The sequence below is a fragment of the Scleropages formosus genome, chromosome 2 (genome assembly GCF_900964775.1).
Source record: "Scleropages formosus chromosome 2, fSclFor1.1, whole genome shotgun sequence".
NCBI lineage: Eukaryota > Metazoa > Chordata > Actinopteri > Osteoglossiformes > Osteoglossidae > Scleropages > Scleropages formosus.
This window is the reverse complement of record NC_041807.1, coordinates 14,056,918-14,077,363: the sequence shown is the minus strand read 5'-3', so window position 1 is coordinate 14,077,363 and position 20,446 is coordinate 14,056,918. Positions and strand designations below refer to the sequence as shown.

General features: G+C 43.0%; 1 protein-coding gene across 1 annotated transcript; it reads right to left on the bottom strand.

Annotated features, from left to right (window-relative positions):
* Positions 1-3: 3 nt before the first annotated feature.
* gnptab (N-acetylglucosamine-1-phosphate transferase subunits alpha and beta) lies at positions 4-20,289 on the bottom strand. The gene is made up of 21 exons (XM_018747349.2): positions 20,003-20,289; positions 15,604-15,689; positions 15,127-15,246; positions 14,567-14,617; positions 14,057-14,259; positions 13,870-13,934; positions 13,617-13,751; positions 9,807-9,968; positions 9,500-9,679; positions 8,965-9,135; positions 8,495-8,618; positions 7,986-8,201; positions 6,784-7,838; positions 6,500-6,699; positions 4,787-5,006; positions 4,482-4,595; positions 4,176-4,261; positions 3,918-4,016; positions 3,627-3,794; positions 2,180-2,270; positions 4-1,542 (listed from the first exon to the last, which is right to left on the bottom strand). The coding sequence occupies exons 1-21, from the start codon at positions 20,141-20,143 to the stop codon at positions 1,471-1,473; spliced, it is 3,759 nt and encodes a 1,252-aa protein (XP_018602865.2). The 5' UTR covers positions 20,144-20,289; the 3' UTR covers positions 4-1,470.
* Between the last annotated feature and the right edge of the window lie 157 nt (positions 20,290-20,446).

Below are 20,446 nucleotides of genomic sequence, written 5' to 3'. Positions count from 1 at the left end.
AAATATATACCAAAAAGCTGCAGAGCAAATACATTTTGTCTGTTGACTTAGGGTCACAAATGAGGGAGGGGGGGGAACGAAAGATGCAGGGATTTTATTTGCACGAAAAAAGTGGTAGCTTCACATACCATATGTTTTGAAAACACTGTGTGGCACAAACATGCTGTAAACTGGCATTAACTAAATGTTATTCTGGAGCAGATACCTCGTTTACTTCTTTCCCCAGATCCATCACAAAACTTAATTTAGTAGTAGATTAATAGAAAATTAGCAACGCAATTAACTAGGTTCCCCCCCACACACACACAAACCACAATCACTTTCTCATTTGGACTGGCAAGTGTACACACACAGGTATATCACTTACATAAAAAGGCATGTAATTCTTCAAGTGGATTTTATTAAACATAACATGTAACCTCTGCAACATACCAAGACAAGTCTTACGTGGTGCAGGCATGCTCATCGAGAGATCAGTGATATGCACATGAGGGATGGAGTGTTCAGTAGTTTTCTGTTGGTAGTATTGTGTGTTTGTGTGGACAGGGCAGAGAAGATTAACATTTAACATATTTATAGGGGGTGGAAATTAATCGAACAATCTTATGTCAAGACTTCATATGCACGAATCAAGAAATTTTCCATTACCAATTCATACAATCAAACTGCTATTTACATGCAGAGGACATCTGAATTTCAGACACTAAAGCTCTGGTACACATGTAAAATGCATGGCTTTTCAAAAGCAGTAACACCAAAAGGTCAGTTACAAAAAAAAAGTGACATCAACCTCTTATCATATAACGTGCAAAATTAGTCCACTGCAACATTTTAAATGGCCTTTGAAAACTGTTGTTTTAACAGTAAAGTGGAACACAGCAGAAACAATGGCATGAAGCCTGTTGACTCCATGGGGAATGTGTTCAGTTCTGTCACTCCGGAAAAGGCACTTGTCAGGGGGCAACTGGCATATGGCCTCCCTTTGTAATCCTCTGTTATTTAAGAATAACCAAGCCCCTTCACAAATGTCCCTGCAACAACTTTAAGGCAGAACAGGACTGTTCCTTCACGAGTCTGTCTTCACAGTTCCAAGTTCCTGGACAATCATCACCAGAATTTTAATGAACGGTTGACCCAGTGTCCACAGATTCTGGCCTTCTGAAGCCATCCCTTACACCTCCTCACCCATCATCCAAATATATGGCACCAGATCACCAAAATATGCATCCTGCATCCCTCCATGCATGTTTCTCACAAGAGGAAATGCAAGCCAGTTGCTGTCACTTAAAACATGAGAAGTCAGCAGAGCTCAACAGGCTTCTCCTTCCTTCAAATGTTCTTGCTAGGAGATTCTTCACAGCAAGGCGTAAGTGCACTTCTCTCCTTTCTCTGCCTACTTTGCTCATCATGCTGTCTCAGGATGAGCCAGGGGAGATGCAGCAGAAATGCAGCAGAAAAACAACAACTCCTTCACACTCGCTCCGGGTTGCTATCTTTGTTGATCCTTCGCCTTGGCAATAACCTCCGCTTCAGGAGGATCAGCTGAGAGAATACAAGGACAGGCCGATTAATGAACTCTAAAAAGCATTAGAAATCACTCAACACCAATGCTGGGATGTAAAGCCATCAGATTAAACTGACCTTAGCTCTCAAGGCCAGGTTGTCCCTTTGACTTTGTCCAAAAACTTAAGATGAAATGTATTGTGGGCAGAATACTCTGAAATTCTACTATATCCTATACTTCAGTTGATGTATAGATCAAATGTACAAAATATATTGCAAAACAACATGACTATAATGCAATAATTGCTGAACTGTAAAATACAGCATTGCTAATGTTCAGTTTAAAAACACACAAATATTTTATATTTTAATTGCAATGTTGTGTGGGAGGGAAAAGAAACTGCTAGCAGCCAGATAACCTGTGGAAGAGTGCACTCAGAGAGGAAGGGAAAGGGAAGGTACTGGGAAGAAGTCTACGTCACAGAGAGAAAGTAGGTTTTCATTAGGGGGCGGAACTTACGGCATATTTCATATATAACATGTATGACTATAGTACAGAATCTTGAAAAATTTGTCTCTGGTACTGACAAACCACTGATAGCAATATCTCAGTATCTCAACACCATACACACGTATCATCCAAAGTCAAAGCTGAAGTATGGAAAGGTACCTTTACCTGTTCAGCGAAGAATGAAATTACAGTGAAGACCACCAATGTCACCAGCACGCAGTGAGTCCAGAACTTCAGCTTATCCCGGTACACACGCCTGCAACACGTACATACTCGGATGTCACTGCACACATGCCCAACCCACACCTGCAAGCAGGTATCACCTCAACATACACACACACACACACACACACACACACACACACACACACACACACACACACACAACTTGCTGAATTTGCTCAAGGTAAACGTTTACATTAAAGAGTGCTTAAAAAGCATTTTTTGGCTCTCTGAGAAGCTGTTTCTCTCTCCATGTCACCAAGAATCTGCTCACTCTAACCATCAGCAGAAAGGAAGGTGTGAAGAATTCAGCCGGGATCAGGAATGTGTTGCAATCTGGTCCTAATGACTCATTTTTACCAGCCTCAGTTCCAAGCAGAAAGCAATGTGTCCCATAAATTTATAGGACGTGTTCCAGTTTTAGCCCTCGCCTGTATTTTTGACGATAGTGTAGCCCACTCAAACCCTGGCAGTGGTTTGGTCCCGATGAGTGCTGACAGCTAACAACTCTCATCTACTCCACTGTGCTGACAGGAGAGACTATTAATTACTCTTCTACAGCAGAGATGGCAGCTACTTAGAAGACTTCATAAATTAACAAGAGGACAAATGTGAGCACATATAAAGAAAAAGTAGTGTGATATGGTGCCATTTATGTGTACTTACAGAAACACCTATATCACTAAGCAGACAGAAGACAATAGCCTACAATCACAAACCCGCCACAGAACAGATGGATTCTACACAGGGACAAGCCATTGGATTGATTCCTGAGAACTGTCCATCATCCCTGGACAGGATGACAATTCACTGTCACCCAAGGGTATTGCACGAATGGGAACCTGACATGTTCATTCACAATGGCATCTGTTGTTCAAAAGAATACCAACTGCTTCAAAATAGAACTTCCTAATGTACAAGAACTGCTAAAAGGAATTAAACACTGGTGTTTATCAGCACCTTTCAGAAAAGGAATATATAAAACTGGCATAATGAAGAGATTACCAAAGCCCGTTTGGCCTCAACACATTTCCTGTACCTGGCTAAGTGTTCCACTGAAATTATGTAATTTATGTCACAGGCGGAATATGTAGAACCGTCACAAAACAGAATTCACTAAACTTTACAGCTTTATTCCTGATCCTGCGAGGGCAAAAATGTGCAGATTTTTCTCTTTACACACCTTCCCCGGAAATGCACAAAACACACACACACATAACTTATCCCACAAAAATCACTGCTTTCATCAAACACTGAAGAATCATTCTAGTAACGCACAGTCAGAAATAAGATTCAATAAGTTTCACTGATTCAAGATTCATGGGCTAAAAATGCCATCTGCTTCCATCAAACTAACATGCTAGGCTACATACTTGCTCTGCTGTCTTACCATTCCTGGAGCTCCCCCATGTGGAGAAATCGGTTTCGGTACTCCCTGGGCAACTCAAACTGGGAGGGGATGGGGAACATAGACTCATAGAAATCTCTGAGCACAGCCTTCACAGTAGGGGCATCTTTATGGCTGTGGTCAATGTTATCGTTCAGACAGATGAACTTCCTGTACAGAACATAGGCCACAGCAAATCACAAGGAGTTCTAGGTTTAAAAAGTTAGAGGGCAACACTTTTGAAACTGACATGTGACATCTGTGACATCTGCTACAGAGAAAAAAGTTACTTACCTGGGATTCTTCCTTATGTCATCCAGTTGTCCCACCACATGAGACACATTGGTCCGGACCATCTTGAAAGCAATCTCTTCCTCACCCATGATCTCAAACCTACACGAAGGATAGGGTGAGCACTCAGCTTTGTTTTTTTTGTGTGTACATTAAACAAACCATTTTTAAATAGATAAAAAATCTGATGTGTTCAGAGTACCAAAACAAAGGTTCTAACTCTGGCTGCACATGTCCATGGAGAATACCATATGGACTCACTTATACTTGTTCTGGTCTCTGAAGGCCTTGTGTATGCGCTCTGTGATGGGCTTACAGTTCACAACCAGACCTTTAGTGACGGGAGGCTGTGGAAAGACAGAAAAGAATAATTTTTCACTTTCAAACTCAGCCCAATGTTATCCTACCTGGGTCAAGCGCCACGAAGGACTTCCTCATGAAAAAACATTCATACTGTGGTATCCTCAAATGACTAGCAGGTGGTCCAGGCAGAAGTCAGAGAACTGGGAGTACAACTTAGCTGAAGAAGATGTTTTTTGGGTCCATAGCTTCTAATGTGAAACTCACCATACTTGGATCATAGTACGCCTCCTGGGTTGGGTTGACCATATTTAGCTGGGTGAGGTTGGTGGGCAGGGTCTTGGAGCAGTTTATTAGCATTTGCTCTAGACCTGTCAGATCCTATACAGAAGTGAGAATGTTATATGTCACACGTCTAGATCAGTTAAATCCAGGTCCAAAATACCTACTTGCTTTGGATACAGAATGACGGTCCCTTCTTTTTCACCTACAACTAGAAGTACTAAATTCAGTGTTTAATCTCCTACCAACAACAAGGGCACCCTGATGGTTTAAGTTACTCTAGACCATACCTGTAAACTGAGTGGGAGCTCGTGAATCCGCGTGGCCAGTGTGCGGATCTCCCGGTCAGACAGGACACCAGACTGGTCAGTGTCTATCTCATCAAACACCTGAGAGATGTTGAGCTGCTGGCGGGCACTCATCAGGAAGTAGAAGTAGGAGAAGGCAAACTGCATGTCCTCTGAGTGGCGCACTTTGTGACAGGAGGTCTTGTCAAACTCATTGGGAAACCTGGAAAATTCATGCAATTCATGCAAATTTAACACTGCAAATGAACATTAAGGTAAGTTAATGCAATTTGGAGTTAACGGGTTTTTAAAATTACACTATAACCAGTCTTACTATAGATATCTAAAGAAACCTCTTTGAAATATCAAAACCATTATGAAAACCCAGAAGTTTTTAATGAAATAAAGTTTTTAGCACTTTTACATCCTCCATCCACACTGTATACAATTTTGCCTCAAAAACAAAGCTGATTTCATCTCCAACAGGTTCAAAGCATCAATCTGTGCCATCCATGCCAGGACTCCCAGCAAAGCTCCATTCCCTGCATTTCAACCCTTCTCAGAAAGTAAAATATTCTGCTCCCTCCTCCTCTCTTACAGACCATTTTCCCACAAATGTTAGGGTATCTTTGATTTCTCTCCTCTCAATGGGGAAATTACAGGGCCAATGGAAACAGTGTAGATGAATCATTCTCTAATCTTCTATCATTACGCTGATAACACCCAGCTCTTCTCTTATCCCCCAGCTGCAACACATTTATCCTCATGTATTCCAACTTGCATCTTAGACATCTCAACTTGGATGCCTGACTACCATCCACAATTCAAACTCTCCAAGATAAAGATCCTCCATCTCTCAGCAGATCCATCCACCCATCTGGAGCCTTCTATTGAATTCACTAATTTCTTCTGCTTCATTGGTCAAGAATCTGGGAGCAGTAATTGCATCAAACCTCTGCTTCCCCCAGCACACTGAAACCTAAACTTGATCCATATAAAATCTGCAGGATCCACCCATATCTCACAGCACTTTCCATGCCATGACATGGTGATATCCCACCTGTACTAGTGAAACTCCCTCCTGTCTTATCTTCTGCCCTATGCTATCAAGTCTCTCCAACTGATACAGAATGCTGTGGCACCACTTTTGTTTGACCTTCCAAAGCATTCTCATTCATCTTGCCACCTTGTATTGCTCCATTAGTTTCCTGTAGCTACCTGTATGAAGTTCAAAACTGGTTACAGTGTACAAGATAACCAAAGAATCTGCACCCTGATTCCTACAGGTCCTGATGACTCCCTATACCCCAGAAAGAGCACTGCACTCCTCCACCTCTGGTGTCTTGGTGGTCCCATGCACAGCAGGTTCAAAATTGAAAGTCTGTTCATTCTTGGTTGGTCCAGTTCTTTCTGATGTGGTGAGAGAGCTCCCTTTCTCGTTCAGAACTGCTGAATCCTTTTCAAGAATCAAGAAAGGGTTTGAAACGAATCTCTTTTGGACCCGCTTCTCTCCTGATTGCCTAACGCTCCATAAATTTACATCACCAGTTATGATCACCTTTGCATGTCCCTATATTAGAAAAATCTATAGGCACCTAATTGTGTAATGTGAACTGGAAAAGACCATGGAACTAGACAAGCTGACCGGGAAATGTGTGTCTACATGTTTACATAAATTTCAGTAAACCTCGGCAATACAAGTACTTAATAGCTTACATGTCCTGAAGCTCCTGCATAATGAGGCGGTCTATCATGTGGGGCATGTGTGCAGGCACTTTGCGAGAGGTGAAGCCAAACTGGCCATTAAGCAGTTTGTTGACATAGCGCAGCGAGTCAGCAAAGGTGTCCTGCAGCCTCCGGCTAGCGGCAGCACTGTTTGCGCGGTATGCCAGCTCTCTCTTCAGCCGTTCACTTTCCTGTGGTAGAACAGGACATGTTTTTCAGATATAGTGCAAACAAAAAGAAGGAGCTAAACTGCTCTTGAGTGAACACTTTCCTACCTCCAGCAAGTCTTGGAAGTATTTCCTCCTCTCCCAAGGGAGAAATCCTCTGTTCGATGAAGTGAAGTAATGGAGTTTCCGCCCTTGAAAGGCCTGGCCCTCTGTCTTCTGCTCCCTGACTACACCTTGGGGTTCATTCATCCCCATTCTTGCATCCTCTGAATCCCTGACTCTGGAGCCAATACCCACCAGTGCACTCAAGGATTTGGCTGCCAATGGGCCTCTAGTAGGCATAAGAAGCGGATCATGCACATTACCAGGAAGCTCATCATCAATGTGGACCTTGATCTGCTCTAGCCGTTTAGGCTTATCTGGACTGACAGCTGCTAATGGCACTGCAACCCTTTGTTCTCCGGTGTCCTCCATCCCTAGGTGTTTGTATGGCTTGTGAGCATCCACCTTTCCCAGCACCTGGACCTGTTTTGCCATTTCCTGCTCAGCTGATGCCTTGAATACTTGCAGCAGTGTTGCCTTGGTGAGGTTGAAACCTTTGAGAGTGATATCACCTATCAGGAGCTTTTCCTCCAGCTTTAGAAGCTGGCTGCGAACATCAGCTGGCAGCAATGACACGTTGAAATCGGGCACCTTCACAGCTACATTTGCCATAATGCCTTGAGGTCTTTTTTGAATTCTAGGACCACGTTTCTCCAAAGGAATGTCCTCAAAGAGAACCATAGCCTCTTGAGTTGTTTCAGTGGGCTTAGCTTCCATGTTGCCATTCCTCTGCCCATCATCAGAAGCATTTGATCGGACCACCTCACGGGTATCCACATCCACAGTGAAGATCATAGTGAAATCGCGGTCATCAAACCCCTGGAAGGTAAGGTTGTACTGGATCTGGGTGGCGTTCATGCTACTGTGCAGTAGCAAGTGGATGGTCCGCCACTTGTTCGCCACAGATGTGTGACGTACCACAGGGTTGTCGCTGACCTGGGCCTCAGAGACCCTTCGGCCCACTGCAGCAAAGCTGAAATAGGGCCTAGTCTCTCCAATGGGCAGAGAGTATCGAGTTTGGTTTTTCCTCAGTGTCATCCTATACAGTTGACCAAAGTTATCTAGGAGAAAAAGCATAATGAAAACAACAAAATCATATAAGTGGATGCAGTGCACACATTAACACAAATGTGCTACAACATATTTACGTGTATGTAAATTACAAAAAAAAAAAAAAAAAACCAAAATAGAGACCTCTTGGTACTCACCTTGCCCACAGTCCCCTACATCAAACCCACAAGCCAGCACGTTGCAGGCTTGGTCACAGAACTTGTCTGCCAGCCAAGAGTTGGCACATCCCTGGTTACAGTAGGATATACCACCCACACCACCCAGGCCCCCGGCAAACTGCCAGGGCTGCCCATTCCCTACTCCTGCAACTCCACCCACAGCACCAGGACCAAAGCGATTGTTCCCCGCCGCTCCTGCAGAAAGATGAGAATTCAAATTCAACCCAAATAAATATCATTCAGAGGGCTGATCAAACTATTATACATCATTAATAAAATGTTCAAAGTAGAGATAGATTAGACAAGCTAAATGTCTATCGATGGCACTAGGGGCACAGTGAGCAAGAATCCATTTCTTAATAGGTTCTTTACTGTTATGGTATGAAAACTATGTTCTTGTTTCAATTTGAATAACTTGACTGCTCTGACTGAGTTGTGTTTTGGGAATCAAGAAACAAGAGGATAGTAGGTATAAAGCCACCACTCACCAAGACAGTCCCCACCGTCCCAATCGCAGGCACTGTTGTTGCATGCTTTGTCACAGTAGCCATCTTTTATCCAGGACCCAGGGCAACCTTCGGCGCAGTTTGGCACAGGCCACGTCAGGTATACCTTCAGGCAAGACGGATGAGAAAAGGAGAAGGGGGGGGGGGGGGGGGGGGAGAAACAAACTGGGTGCACCAATTATACACATATACTCTCAGTCAAATTATGAATTACAGCAAATGCTTTTATACTAATGAAATTTCATAAATTAAAACTTAAGCATAAAAGTAATGGAAAGCAAAGCTATACTGGTCTAATACAGAGCAAGAGCTTCTGCAGAAGTCTAAACCTAGAACCTTTTATTAAAAATCCAGAACCTTTATTGTCATTCTATCTTTTGACGATGTTGGAGGGTGGAGGACGGGGGGAGTGGTCAACATTTAGCTAAAGGGTCCTGTCCAGCTGGTCTCACCTTCTGTCCTTTGGAGTGGCTGTAGAAGTCATCTGGCCACACATCCTTCCCAAACATAACATCATCATTGAGGTAGATGAACTTGCGTGAAAGGCCAGGAATGCGGTGGATGTGTGTCTCAATGGCGGGTGAGCTAAAGGTGGGCAGGTGCGAGATATTCCGGAAGATGTCCTATAGAGGACAGCAAAGGGTACTAAATCAACCAGAACATGTCTGTATGACCAATGCTGCCGTGCTGAAACATCTATAAATAGCTTACTTCTCACACACATTCTAAGCTCACACTATATGAACAAGAGGATATAGAAGGAATTTCTAAAAACAGCTTTTCTAAGGTTAACACCCACCACTCCCCACACTAGCTCCCAAAATGTACTCACTAAGCTAATTTTTTCAGGGATACACCACTTTTGGCCCGAGCCTTCTCAGGTCAAATGCCACAAGGCTCACCAGGAGCATATGGCCTCGCAAATCAATAGCCACAAGACTCACTAGCTATATTATGGGCTCTAAGGTCAAAGGGTGCGAGACTCACCTGATGTGTAACAACTGTGACACGTGGGTTGTCCAGGTTGAGCCATGATGGGATCTGCCCATTAGTGACAATGAAAATGTGGCGCACCCAAGGGGCATGTCTCTCCACAGACCGCAGAGAATACCGAAGCTCCTCATTATCCTCAAAGCGGCTTGCTGAAATATCCTCGTCTTGCTTGGACTTTTGGGTGAAGGGAGCAAAAGGCAGCACTAATGGGTCATTCTACACAGAGCTAGGGCAGCACACAACAAACTGCAGGAATCAACAGATTACAGGTTCACTTCCAAGGAGAAAGTATGTGTCATACCTGACTAATAGCACTGAGGTCCCAGAACAGGTAGGCAGGACTAACGATCAGTTCCTTGCTATCCAGTGTCAGGTTCTTCCGGGCCTGCTGAGCGAGGTCAGAGAAGTCCTGAGGGCCATTCAGATGGAGCAGCGCAATACTCGCCTCAGAGTAGAGCTGTAGCTATGGGATGAAAACAAACACTATTACAGAAGGAAACATGTTACAACATAAAAGAATCATTGCAAACAACTCAAACAATACACACCCCCAGTAGGGTTCATTAGAGATTTTAAAGATGAAGGATTTATTTTAGCCTTTCAACTCCATTTCCTCTATGAAACAAAATTCCCAAGTGTTGTTAACATTAAACCCTTTCCTCTACTAACTGTAGTATGAGTCATTGAATTATCTGAAATGAAAAAAATTGAAGGTTAAATGGAGGTTAGAAGAGCCTGAAACTGAGCAGAGGGCTTGCTAAATGGTGACACCATGTCACAGAGATCAAGTGACAAATGACACAGCTAAAGATGGATGAAATGGCCAGGCAGAAGAATGACAGAATGACATGTAGGCAGTTAAGAAACATTGCAGTGTTCACCCACAGTGCACTCTAGTGACAGACCACCATCCCTTGTTCATCTAAAAAAGAGACCGGATCAAAGCCACATTCAGGCTCCCCCCTACTCCCCATACCCCCAGCCAATTGCAGTGAGCATAATATTTCCTCATCCTCAGGATGGGGGCCTCGGACCCTGGGTTGACCCGCATTCTCTCCATAGCGTACCTTTTGGCCATTCTTGGAAAATGACGAGGTCACTCGCCTGTGGAGGATGGACCTCACCATAAGGCAGTTGGGTCTGTCTCCCTGGTGGCATCTCGGGTGTGATCCGAGGACTTTGGACTCTGCCATTTGGATTCCATATGTTCCATGTCTCTCATCACTCGCCCCTCATTACCGATATAAACAGCTCACAGCATTTCCGTGACACCAAGACCCCTTTCAGTCATGACCGCACAATGACTATGCTACTCCCAACACATATCAGATTCCTGAAAATAGTTTTAAAAAATTACTGTCTAATTTTATTCCATATTTAATTCTGCACAATTAAGATTGTTTTGTCTTAAAATACCAGTTCATTAAAAGCTGTGAAATTACTGCCATTTAGCAGATGCAGGAATTCTACAGCAGTCAACTTGTGCTTGTAAACCATATTTTGATATCCTCCTGGTTCCCACCAGGGGATTACACTGGCACCATGAACACCAGCATGAAGCCAAGGCCATGTCCATCAATTGGCACACATATCAAGGCCACACTCTAGATCAGATTCCCACTTTTATTTCAGGCAAGGTGGGTCAACATTTCCATTACCATGGCTAACATGGCTCTTGGGCTGGATGGGGACAGAGAGCCATCAGACCTTTAACGTTCCCATAAACACTGGTGTTTAGTGCCAGCAGGGGCTGGTGTGATGGTGGGGTGGCATTCCTCAGACTGAAGAGTGATGAGGTAATGCCAGAGACTGTTTCACCTATCTGAGATGCAAAATGGTCTACTCCGAAGCTCTCATGTGACACATTCTTGACAAAGTCATAGGTGTATATACACACACACACACACACACACACACAACTCTGTGACACATTTGGTAAAAATTCTATAGGTTATTGAGCAAAAATCATTGAAACACTGTTGGCCAAGGTTGAGTTTAGTTTCATCAGTAGCTTTTACAGTTTAAACACTGCTTCCCTCTAAAATATGAAAATAAAAACAGGTTGAAATCTGATGTTCTATCTCATGGACAATCCAATACACTAGCACCTAAGCTTCAGTGACCTCTGCTGTCTCTTCTTCGCATCATCTCAATATCCAAAAACTATCATCAAAGGTCAAACAAAGGAAACCAGAGATTATCAACCACAGCCCAAATCATAACTTGGCATTGGTTAGCACACAAAAAAAATCCAAGCCAAGTATTTTCCTCAAGGGGACAACAGTAAACCTGCCCTGGGACTGTAATCAGTAATGTTTTGATCACAAATTTAGGATGTTAACCAGCATGCTCCCTGCTGTCCACTTTACACGCCAAGATGAGCATGTGGCCTAATGGGACACAAGCAGGCATGGGCTGGCAGGGTGAGGGGCAAAGAGCACAAGGTAGAGGTTGACAAAAAAAAACCCACTGACCTTCTCCATGTGCCCTGGCATCCTGCCACTCCAAACAGTTGTTCTAAAGTTAACCCCCACCCCACCCCAGTTTTCCCAGTTCGGGTTTCAACCTAATACCCTGTGCTATTATCACATGACAGTCCCCAGCTAGAATTCCAAGCACAAAGCCCTCCAACTAGAGGGTGGAATGAAGCGAGTGGGTGGAATTTGTGCCACAGAGCGTTGTCACTTTTAAGGCAGGCGTTATGGTTACCTATTAAACTTAATGTATTTACTCAAGAGCCCCATTAGAAATAAAAGTAAATTAAACACACTAAACTAAATACACAAATGTACCAATTTCTAATAAAGGCCTATGACACAATATATACAGGAGTTCAGAAGAGTCTTCTGTGGGGTTTACCTCATTCATCTTTTCATTTTAATTTTTTCTTATATTTCAATTATAAATATACATCTGACTATACATTACCACATATTCATAAATGCAGCCATAAGTCAGGGAACAGGTTTAGAATGAAAACCAACACAGAAGTGCTCTCCTGGGACATCATTCTTGGTGGAATGCATTCTGAATTTCACAAATGGGGGACACAGTCCAAAGAAAAAGGCAGGTAACCAAGTGGATGTGTAAAACCCTAAAAGAGCAAGCTGGGGACTTGATGGTATGGTGTGGGCACAAGAAAAGGCAGTGAACAAAAAGCAGGACTGGTCTCTTATTTTCTTTTAATTATCTGGAAATTATCCCCCTCGTTTCAGGCATTCCATCACCAAAAATCTGTCCTTGCAGTTTTGATTGGAGAAAAATTTTTACAGGGAGTCTGTCTGGAGGGAGTAGGATACACTCTGTAAATGTAAAAACAGAGGGCAGTTATTCACAGCCCTTCAAGACTGAAGTCACCCCTCAGCCTCTTAAAATGTCCTCACATGTCAAAGAACTGCCCTTTCAGCAGTTAATCTAAGTGCTTTGCTGTGATGAGAGCAAGAGATGCCTATTCCTCAGGATAAAGTGTGATTCAATCCCAGGCAAATCATCTTTTGGCTGGGGTCCTTTTGTGGTCATAACCTGAGAACAAATCCATATCATCCAGGAAAGGACAATACGCCCACTTTGTTGGAAAAATAAAACACGCATTGTTTACATACATGGAGGCAGATTACGATATTTTACAATTAAGAAGGAATTAAGAGAAAGGGTTAAAAATTAATTTCTGTAGATATCTCAGCATATCTGAAGACAATCACCTAAAAGAAACAGATGAATAGAGAGACTAAAACCAAAGCTACAATGAAGCCCATTACATTACAGACACAGTGACTGACAGGCACAGACAGCTGTGGTCACTGCCCTGCAGAAGGCTTTCTCAGGGCAACACCGCCCTCTGCCGGACCTCATCGTGGGTGACGCCGAAGACACTGAGGCAGTTCTTCACTAATCAGGCATAAGAAAAAGGAATAACAGGAATAACCAAGGAAAAAGCATGAAGCAGTCTGACCCTACATGTACACGTACCTGTAGGTGAACACAGACGCTGCCAGATCAAACAACTAAACCTTCTGTCTGCTGAGCATGACACTTTCTGACCCTGCTGTCACTGGACAAAACCTGTCTAAAGGTTTTGTTGCTGAGACTGGTGTAATTTAGAGGCCCTCACCTGTTTGATCTTGCTAGTGATGACTGTTGGCAGCTTGACCCTCAGTTGTTCAGTTTCCTTGATGGATGCCGGGAAGCCACTCAGATAGGCCAGAGAGTGCAAACGCACCACTCCTGGGGCTTCCTTATCTGTAGTCTGTCAAAGAAAAGCAGAACTCAATAGCCTAGGAGTCTTTGTGCAAGGATCACATGTCACACACTATCGGTGTGTTTCTTCAAGGTTATCAGTGGAGAGAGGAAGCACCGTAACTTACTAGGTACCCTCGGTAGAAGGAATGCTTGAGGGCATCATTTCGCACACCTGTGTAGGCTTCATCAGCTGGGAGACAAGAGAAAGGGGGGCCAGGGATAGTTGCTTATAAGACTGACTTTTGGAGGGGAACTCAAAGGAAACCTACATGGTCACTCCCCCTTATGGACCAGTTGAAGTGTAAAGGGTACCTTCAGTCTGTGAGTGGAACATGACGATAGACACACTGGTGGAGGGGTTGCGAGGCTTGGCCACCTGCTGTAGATGCTTGGCCGAGGTAAAGGCTGCAGAGAATGTGGGCAGCTCCTTCAGGGTCAAGTTGGCTGGAAGAGCAGGGTCCAGCACCAATATGGGTGCCACAATGCAGTGGGACAGCAGGCACTCTGGCTTCTCACTGCACAATGTCAATGCAACATGACTGCAGCATGAACATGTTATCGTAGGACCAACAGCAAGTCAACTCCAATGTCAGTACCACTGCGGCTTCCTGTTACTGTCATCAACCAAATTCTAGCTCTGGAACAAGCCCTCTCAGCATCTTTTCACATTTGTAGGATGTGTTCACATTCTAACCTTGCATGACAACCACTAGCCTAGTGACATGTTTGCTTTTTCCTTGCTAAAAACACATTCCTTTCTTCGCTCTCAGTGGTCACTTGGTAAGTACCCGTTTCAGATTCTGGATGCAAATCATACTCAACCTGGTCTTTGGCACTTCAGTTGTATCGCTTGCATTCCGTCCCAGTTGTTCCCTGTGTTACAAAACAGATTTCAAATGCAAGTACGGAGTGTGAATTCAGAATCAGTATCTATTTTGATTCAATTTAATTTTTATCTAAGGTAATTTACATAGTTTAGATTTTAAGCACATTGTAATGCTGGATACGTGGCTAAAGAATTTAACAGCAAACCCTATTACTGGGATTTGAACCTACCATGTCCCAGATTTATGCACAGTTCCTAAAGGTGTGCTGCTCTTACAGTGCACTTGATCAGACTGGAGAGTGCTAGGCATTATTAGGCACTGCTACAAAATTATCGTATCAATCGATGTCGATGTGGTGCGTCATGTTAGTGTGTTTCTGCTGTCAGGGCAAGTCTCAGTGCAAATACTCACAGCACTAATGTGTAGCATTGTCTTTTTCAAGAGTGGGACCAGTGTATGTCGGTTTACTGTGTAATGTCAGGTTGGGCAGAACCATTTCACAAAAGTACCACTGTGTGTGACATCCAGTGGGCAGTTCTGCCAGGTGCGGGGTACCTCAGGGCTCTTTGTTCTGCCTTCATCTGTTCTCTCACAGCACGTAGCTCCTTCAGCAGGGCCGTGTCAGTGCCATTGACCCACGTGTACACCACATCAATAGGCATGGGTAGGCACAACCTAGGATAACAAACAGGGACATGATCATGAAAGTCACAGCAATGACCAGAAACGAAACCTTTTCACTGCAATAACCAGCACGATGACACAATAACGGACAAAATCAGGAACCATCGACTTACACCAGTAAAAAGGAACCGGCATCATCAAAAAGCACTATGTGTCAACAAAACAGCCATAAAACGGAATCGGCATCAAACTATACTGACAAATGGGAACCTAGTATTATTTAGAGCAAAAAAAGGCAACAGATGACAATTTACAGTGAGATAAGTTAACCCCTCATCTTGTCAAAACAACAGAGGGACATTATGATAAACAAATCGCAGTTGTTATGGGCCCTGGTCAGGAACTCACCGATTCTGAAAGGACTTCCCCGCCACGTTGTCGCGATAAGAGTCAAAAAGCACATGGTACTGATCCCGGCTCCACTCAACCACAACCTATGGGACAGTAACATTGTTAATGATCAATTGTTAGCTCAGACAGACTGGAACATGTACAGTGAAAAAGTATTTGCCTCTTTAATGATTTTCTTTATGACTGCAAATGTTTTCACACTAAATATTTTCATGTCTTCAATACATAATAAATAAAGGGCACCTGAGTGAACAAAAACCTTTTAACAATTCATTTATTTAATGAACAAAGTTATATAACACCAACAAACACAGTGTGGAAAAAGTAATTTCTCTTTACACTTAACTGGTCGTACCACCATTTATTGCAATGCACCACTTCCTACAATTTAATATATCAGTCCTTCACAACGCTGTGGATGAACTGTAGCCCACTCTTCCTTGCAAAACTGCTTTAATTCTGAAGCACTGACAGGTTTTGAGGGTGAACTGTTTGCTTCAGGTCCTGCCACAATATCTCTGTTGGATTTAGGACTGGACTTTGACTAGGCCATTGTTAATCTTTAATTCTGATGTAGATTTACTCTTGTGTTTTGGAGCATTGTCTTCCTGCATGACCAAGCTCCAGCTCACGGATGGATGAGCGGACATTCTCCTTAAGACTTTTCTGACACAGAGCAGAACTCATGGTTTCTTCAACTATGGCAAGTCGTACAGGTCCTGAGGCAGCAAAGCACCCCCACGCCACCACAATGCCATTGCCATGTTTGACTTTTGTTACGATGTTCTTACTGTGGAATGCTATGTTGGCCTTACACCAGACATAATACATTTACATTTATTCATTTAGTTGAAGGTTTTCACAAAATATGTAGTAGTATCAGGGTCCTTTTTGACTTTCTGGATGATTTTAAACTATACCCATGGATAAATATTTTCAGGCTCATGGGAAAAATCACTACTGTTCTACATTTTGAGATTATGGCCTTCACTGTGGTTTGGTAGAGTCCCAGAACCTTATAAACAACTTTGTTACCTCTTTACTTAAAAAGTTTGTAACCCTAACATAGTTATCGGCAACACCTTTCAGATCTCTTGCCTTTGACTCTGGCATAAGATTCAAGAGTTTATTGTCATGTGTACAGTAAACAGTTTGTTATGCCATACAATGAAATTCTTACTCTGTGAATCCTCTCAGCAGCCTATGACATAAATTGTAAGAAGATAAGGAAAGAAAAACACAAGGCGTAAATCACAAATTTACAAAAATAACATGGTTGTTGAATCTTTATTGTAACAACTGCAAGGGCCAAAATTAGTAGTCTGTACTGAGCAGGGCTGGCTGTAATCAAGTATGGCTGTCTTCAATCAGCTGAATATTTAACTGGGTGGATTTATATTTATTTAGCTGACGCTTTTCTCCAGAGCGACTTACAATGATAAGGTTACAATTACTTACACATTTATACAGCTGGGTAATTTTACTGGAGCAATTTAGGGTAAGTACCTTGCTTAAGGATATTACAGCCAGCGGAGGGGACCAAACCTGTGACCTTTGAGTCCAAAGGCAGCAGCGCTAACCACTACACTACCAATTGTCCCTACTTATATGATTGGGGGCGATCACTGCTTTTACTTGCAGTAACACATTTATTAAATTTGCTAACATTTTTCTCCAGAGGAACTCACCATTTCAGGCTCTGTAAATTGTTTTACCAATTAATACAACAGGGTCATTTTTACTGCATCAATTTGGGCTAAGTACCCTGATAAAGTATACAACAGCAGGAAGTGGGATTCAGACCTGGGCCTTTTGAGTGGAAGTTGGCAGCTCGAACTACAGTTGACCCTTGAACAACAACACGGAAGTTAGGGACCCCCCCGTGCAGTCAAATTTGCATATAACTTTTGACTCCCCAAAAACTTAACCACTAATAGCCTACTGTTGACCGGAAGCCTTACTGATAACATAAACAGTCGATTAACACACATTTGTAACAATGGGAACTATTGTTGTATATGCTGTTGTAGCAGGTGCCAGTTTTAAGAGTGCACCGGAAGAAAACTGTCCCACACAATGTGAATGCATAAGTGCAGTGTTCTGAGTTTATTAAACAGTCACTTTTACAACTGGAATTGTCTGTCTTTATTGTAGAAAAGAGGCAGAATAAAACAATATTTTGTATATGTATTATATACTGTATTCTTACAATATAGTAGGCTAGAGAAAAGAAAATGTTAAGAAAATCATAAGAAAAACACATTTACAGTACAGTACTGTATGAACTCCTCACGTGGTAATGATTACCCGCGTCATCCCACAAACCATGCAGAACTGCAGTTATTTTGTGGACTGTAACTTTAAAAAAAAAAAAGAGACATATTTGTTAGTTAATGAGAAAATAGATCAAATATGCCAATATTTCATGCGAACCAGGCCACTTCCTCTTCGAACCTTTGCCATCTGGCCGGCGCTACAGAGCACTGAGCACCAGGACAGCCAGGCACAAGAAAAGTTTCTTTCCTCAGGCCATCTACCTCATGAACAGCTAAAGCCCCCATAGAGAGCAAACCAGTGCAATACACAATGCTATTTATATTTATATCTATTTATCACATCATATGTCTTACTCACATTCCCTTGCATTTGTATAGAACATACCTGTACATACATATTATGTCTAGTGACTATTTTTTGTATATTGTGTACTTTATATTTTTATATATTTTTTAATATATTTTTTATCCTTTATTCACATATTCTATCTTCTCATCTGTGTCCTGTCACTGTCATTCTGTCTGTGCTGTGGAAGTTTCTGTCACCAAGACAAATTCCTTGTATGTGTGAACATACTTGGCAATAAAGCTCAATCTGATTCTGATTTACGATGTACTGTATACTGTACTAGACATCATTTTTTCTTTGGATTGGTATCCTTCTCTGCATCATCTGCATTTTATGTATGTGCATAAAGTTTTACAAAATCTTTACTTTTTATTTCCCTTAAGAAATGTGTGTAATTTATACTAGTACACGATAAATTAGGCCATTACAGTAGTACAGTATGCACTACAGTTAATTTTATGCAGTTATGATTTAATACCGCATCTTTGCGTTTGTTTACATTTCTCTCGACTGCGAATGGAGCCATGTAGGGCCTGTAAGTGTTTATGTGCGTAAGTTTTGATAAAGTTTAACTTTTATAAAAGATGTGTATATTTTACAGTAGTAAAAAATAAAATAGACTAGCATCTACATATATTTTATGCATTCATGACATACCTAAACGTTTATTAATTTTTTAAAAATATTTCTAGGCTACGCGGTTCGTCTGAATTTTTTCAAATTGTTGCAAATCTTCAAAAAAATTTTCCAACTAATATATTTATTGGAAAAAATATGCATTTTAGCGGACCCGTGAAGTTGAAACCCATGTTGTTCAAGGGTCAACTGTACTATGCTTGCCTCCTGGCCCAATATGGCAACAGTATGATATCCATGGCTTGAAATACATATTCATTCATTCATTCATTCATTCATTCTCCTGATCACTCGTCCAACTAGGGTTGCAGAGGCAATAGGGAGAGCAGAGAAGCCCAGACGTCCCTGTCCCTCAGAACTTCCTCCAGCTCAACCCGAGGGATCCCCAGCCAGTCCCAGGACAACTGGGAGATATAATCTCTCCAGCGGATCCTGGGCCGACCTCAGAGCCTTGTCCGAGTTGCCCGTGCCTGGTATACCTCCAAAGGGAGGCATACCCTGGCCGGAATAGGGTCACCGGGACCTACACCTGGAGCCAGGCCTGGGGGAAGTCTTCCTGGGAGAACGCCTGGTGGCCGGGCAGCCCACGTCATCCAGCTGGGTTTAGCCTGAAAAGGCAATGTCAGGGGACCATGTGGGCCCACCACCTGCAAGGTCCAACATGAGGGTTGGATGCAATGCCTTTCAGGCAGCAGGAGGGGGCAGGGCACTGAGGACCCTCGTGACAGAAACAGGCTTGACATACACATATACAATATATTCACTTCACTAGTTATGCATCTGGGATGAAGGTAAAGAGTACAACATCAGGACCTCTCCATCACAGAGGCTGAACTCAGACTACGCTACGGTACCTGTCCGGGTGACATCTGCTTGAGGGACAAACTGTGACCCAGACAATACTACATGATAAAATGATATGGCGTAGAAAAACTGGATTTGCTTGTGTGTCCATGTCATTAAAGATTATTTAATTTTTCACTCGTCAGTTACTGCTACACTGACACACCCACACGGAAGTTCCCAGAGAACACACAGCAGCAGCGCTCATCTGAGCGCACCTGAGGGCCATGTTACTATGAAATTATTAATATTATTATTTTATTAGACAAGATGATGGAGCCCAGTTTCTCACCTCCCCAAACTGGAACGCGGAGACAATCATGAGCACGACCCCCCCGAAGCACAGGTACAGTCCATATCGGTGAGAGAGACAGGTGTACGTCTGCCTCTGCACGAGCTTCAGCACGGAGTTGACGATCACCATGGCTGCCATCCATCCAGCGCCGAGCCGCAGTTCAACAACAAGGAGCACTGTAGCGAGACATTACACTCTCTCCCCCCCGCACCTTGCCGTTTCCCACGCGTTTACAGTCCAACGTCCCCGTCACCTGACCGCTGGGAAACTGCTACCGCCACATTAGCCTCAGCGCACTTCCGTACCGGATCACGTGGTCCAAGCTGAATACACACGTCATTCCGTTCACTGCCCCCCAGCGGCGGGAGGCCGTCACCACACCTACACAAATTCGTTGTTCAGGTAGTTAAAAAACAAAAGAAAAAGTTTTACAAACCAAAG

Excerpts from the sequence above, each read along its gene's own strand:
- gnptab (XM_018747349.2), bottom strand. The coding sequence starts at position 20,143 with ATGGCAGCCATGGTGATCGTCAACTCCGTGCTGAAGCTCGTGCAGAGG. Across the intron at positions 15,690-20,002 it reads CCGCGTTCCAGTTTGGGGAG|GTTGTGGTTGAGTGGAGCCG; the intron begins GTGAGAAACTGG and ends ACTGTCCCATAG. Across the intron at positions 15,247-15,603 it reads GGGAAGTCCTTTCAGAATCG|GTTGTGCCTACCCATGCCTA; the intron begins GTGAGTTCCTGA and ends TTGTTATCCTAG.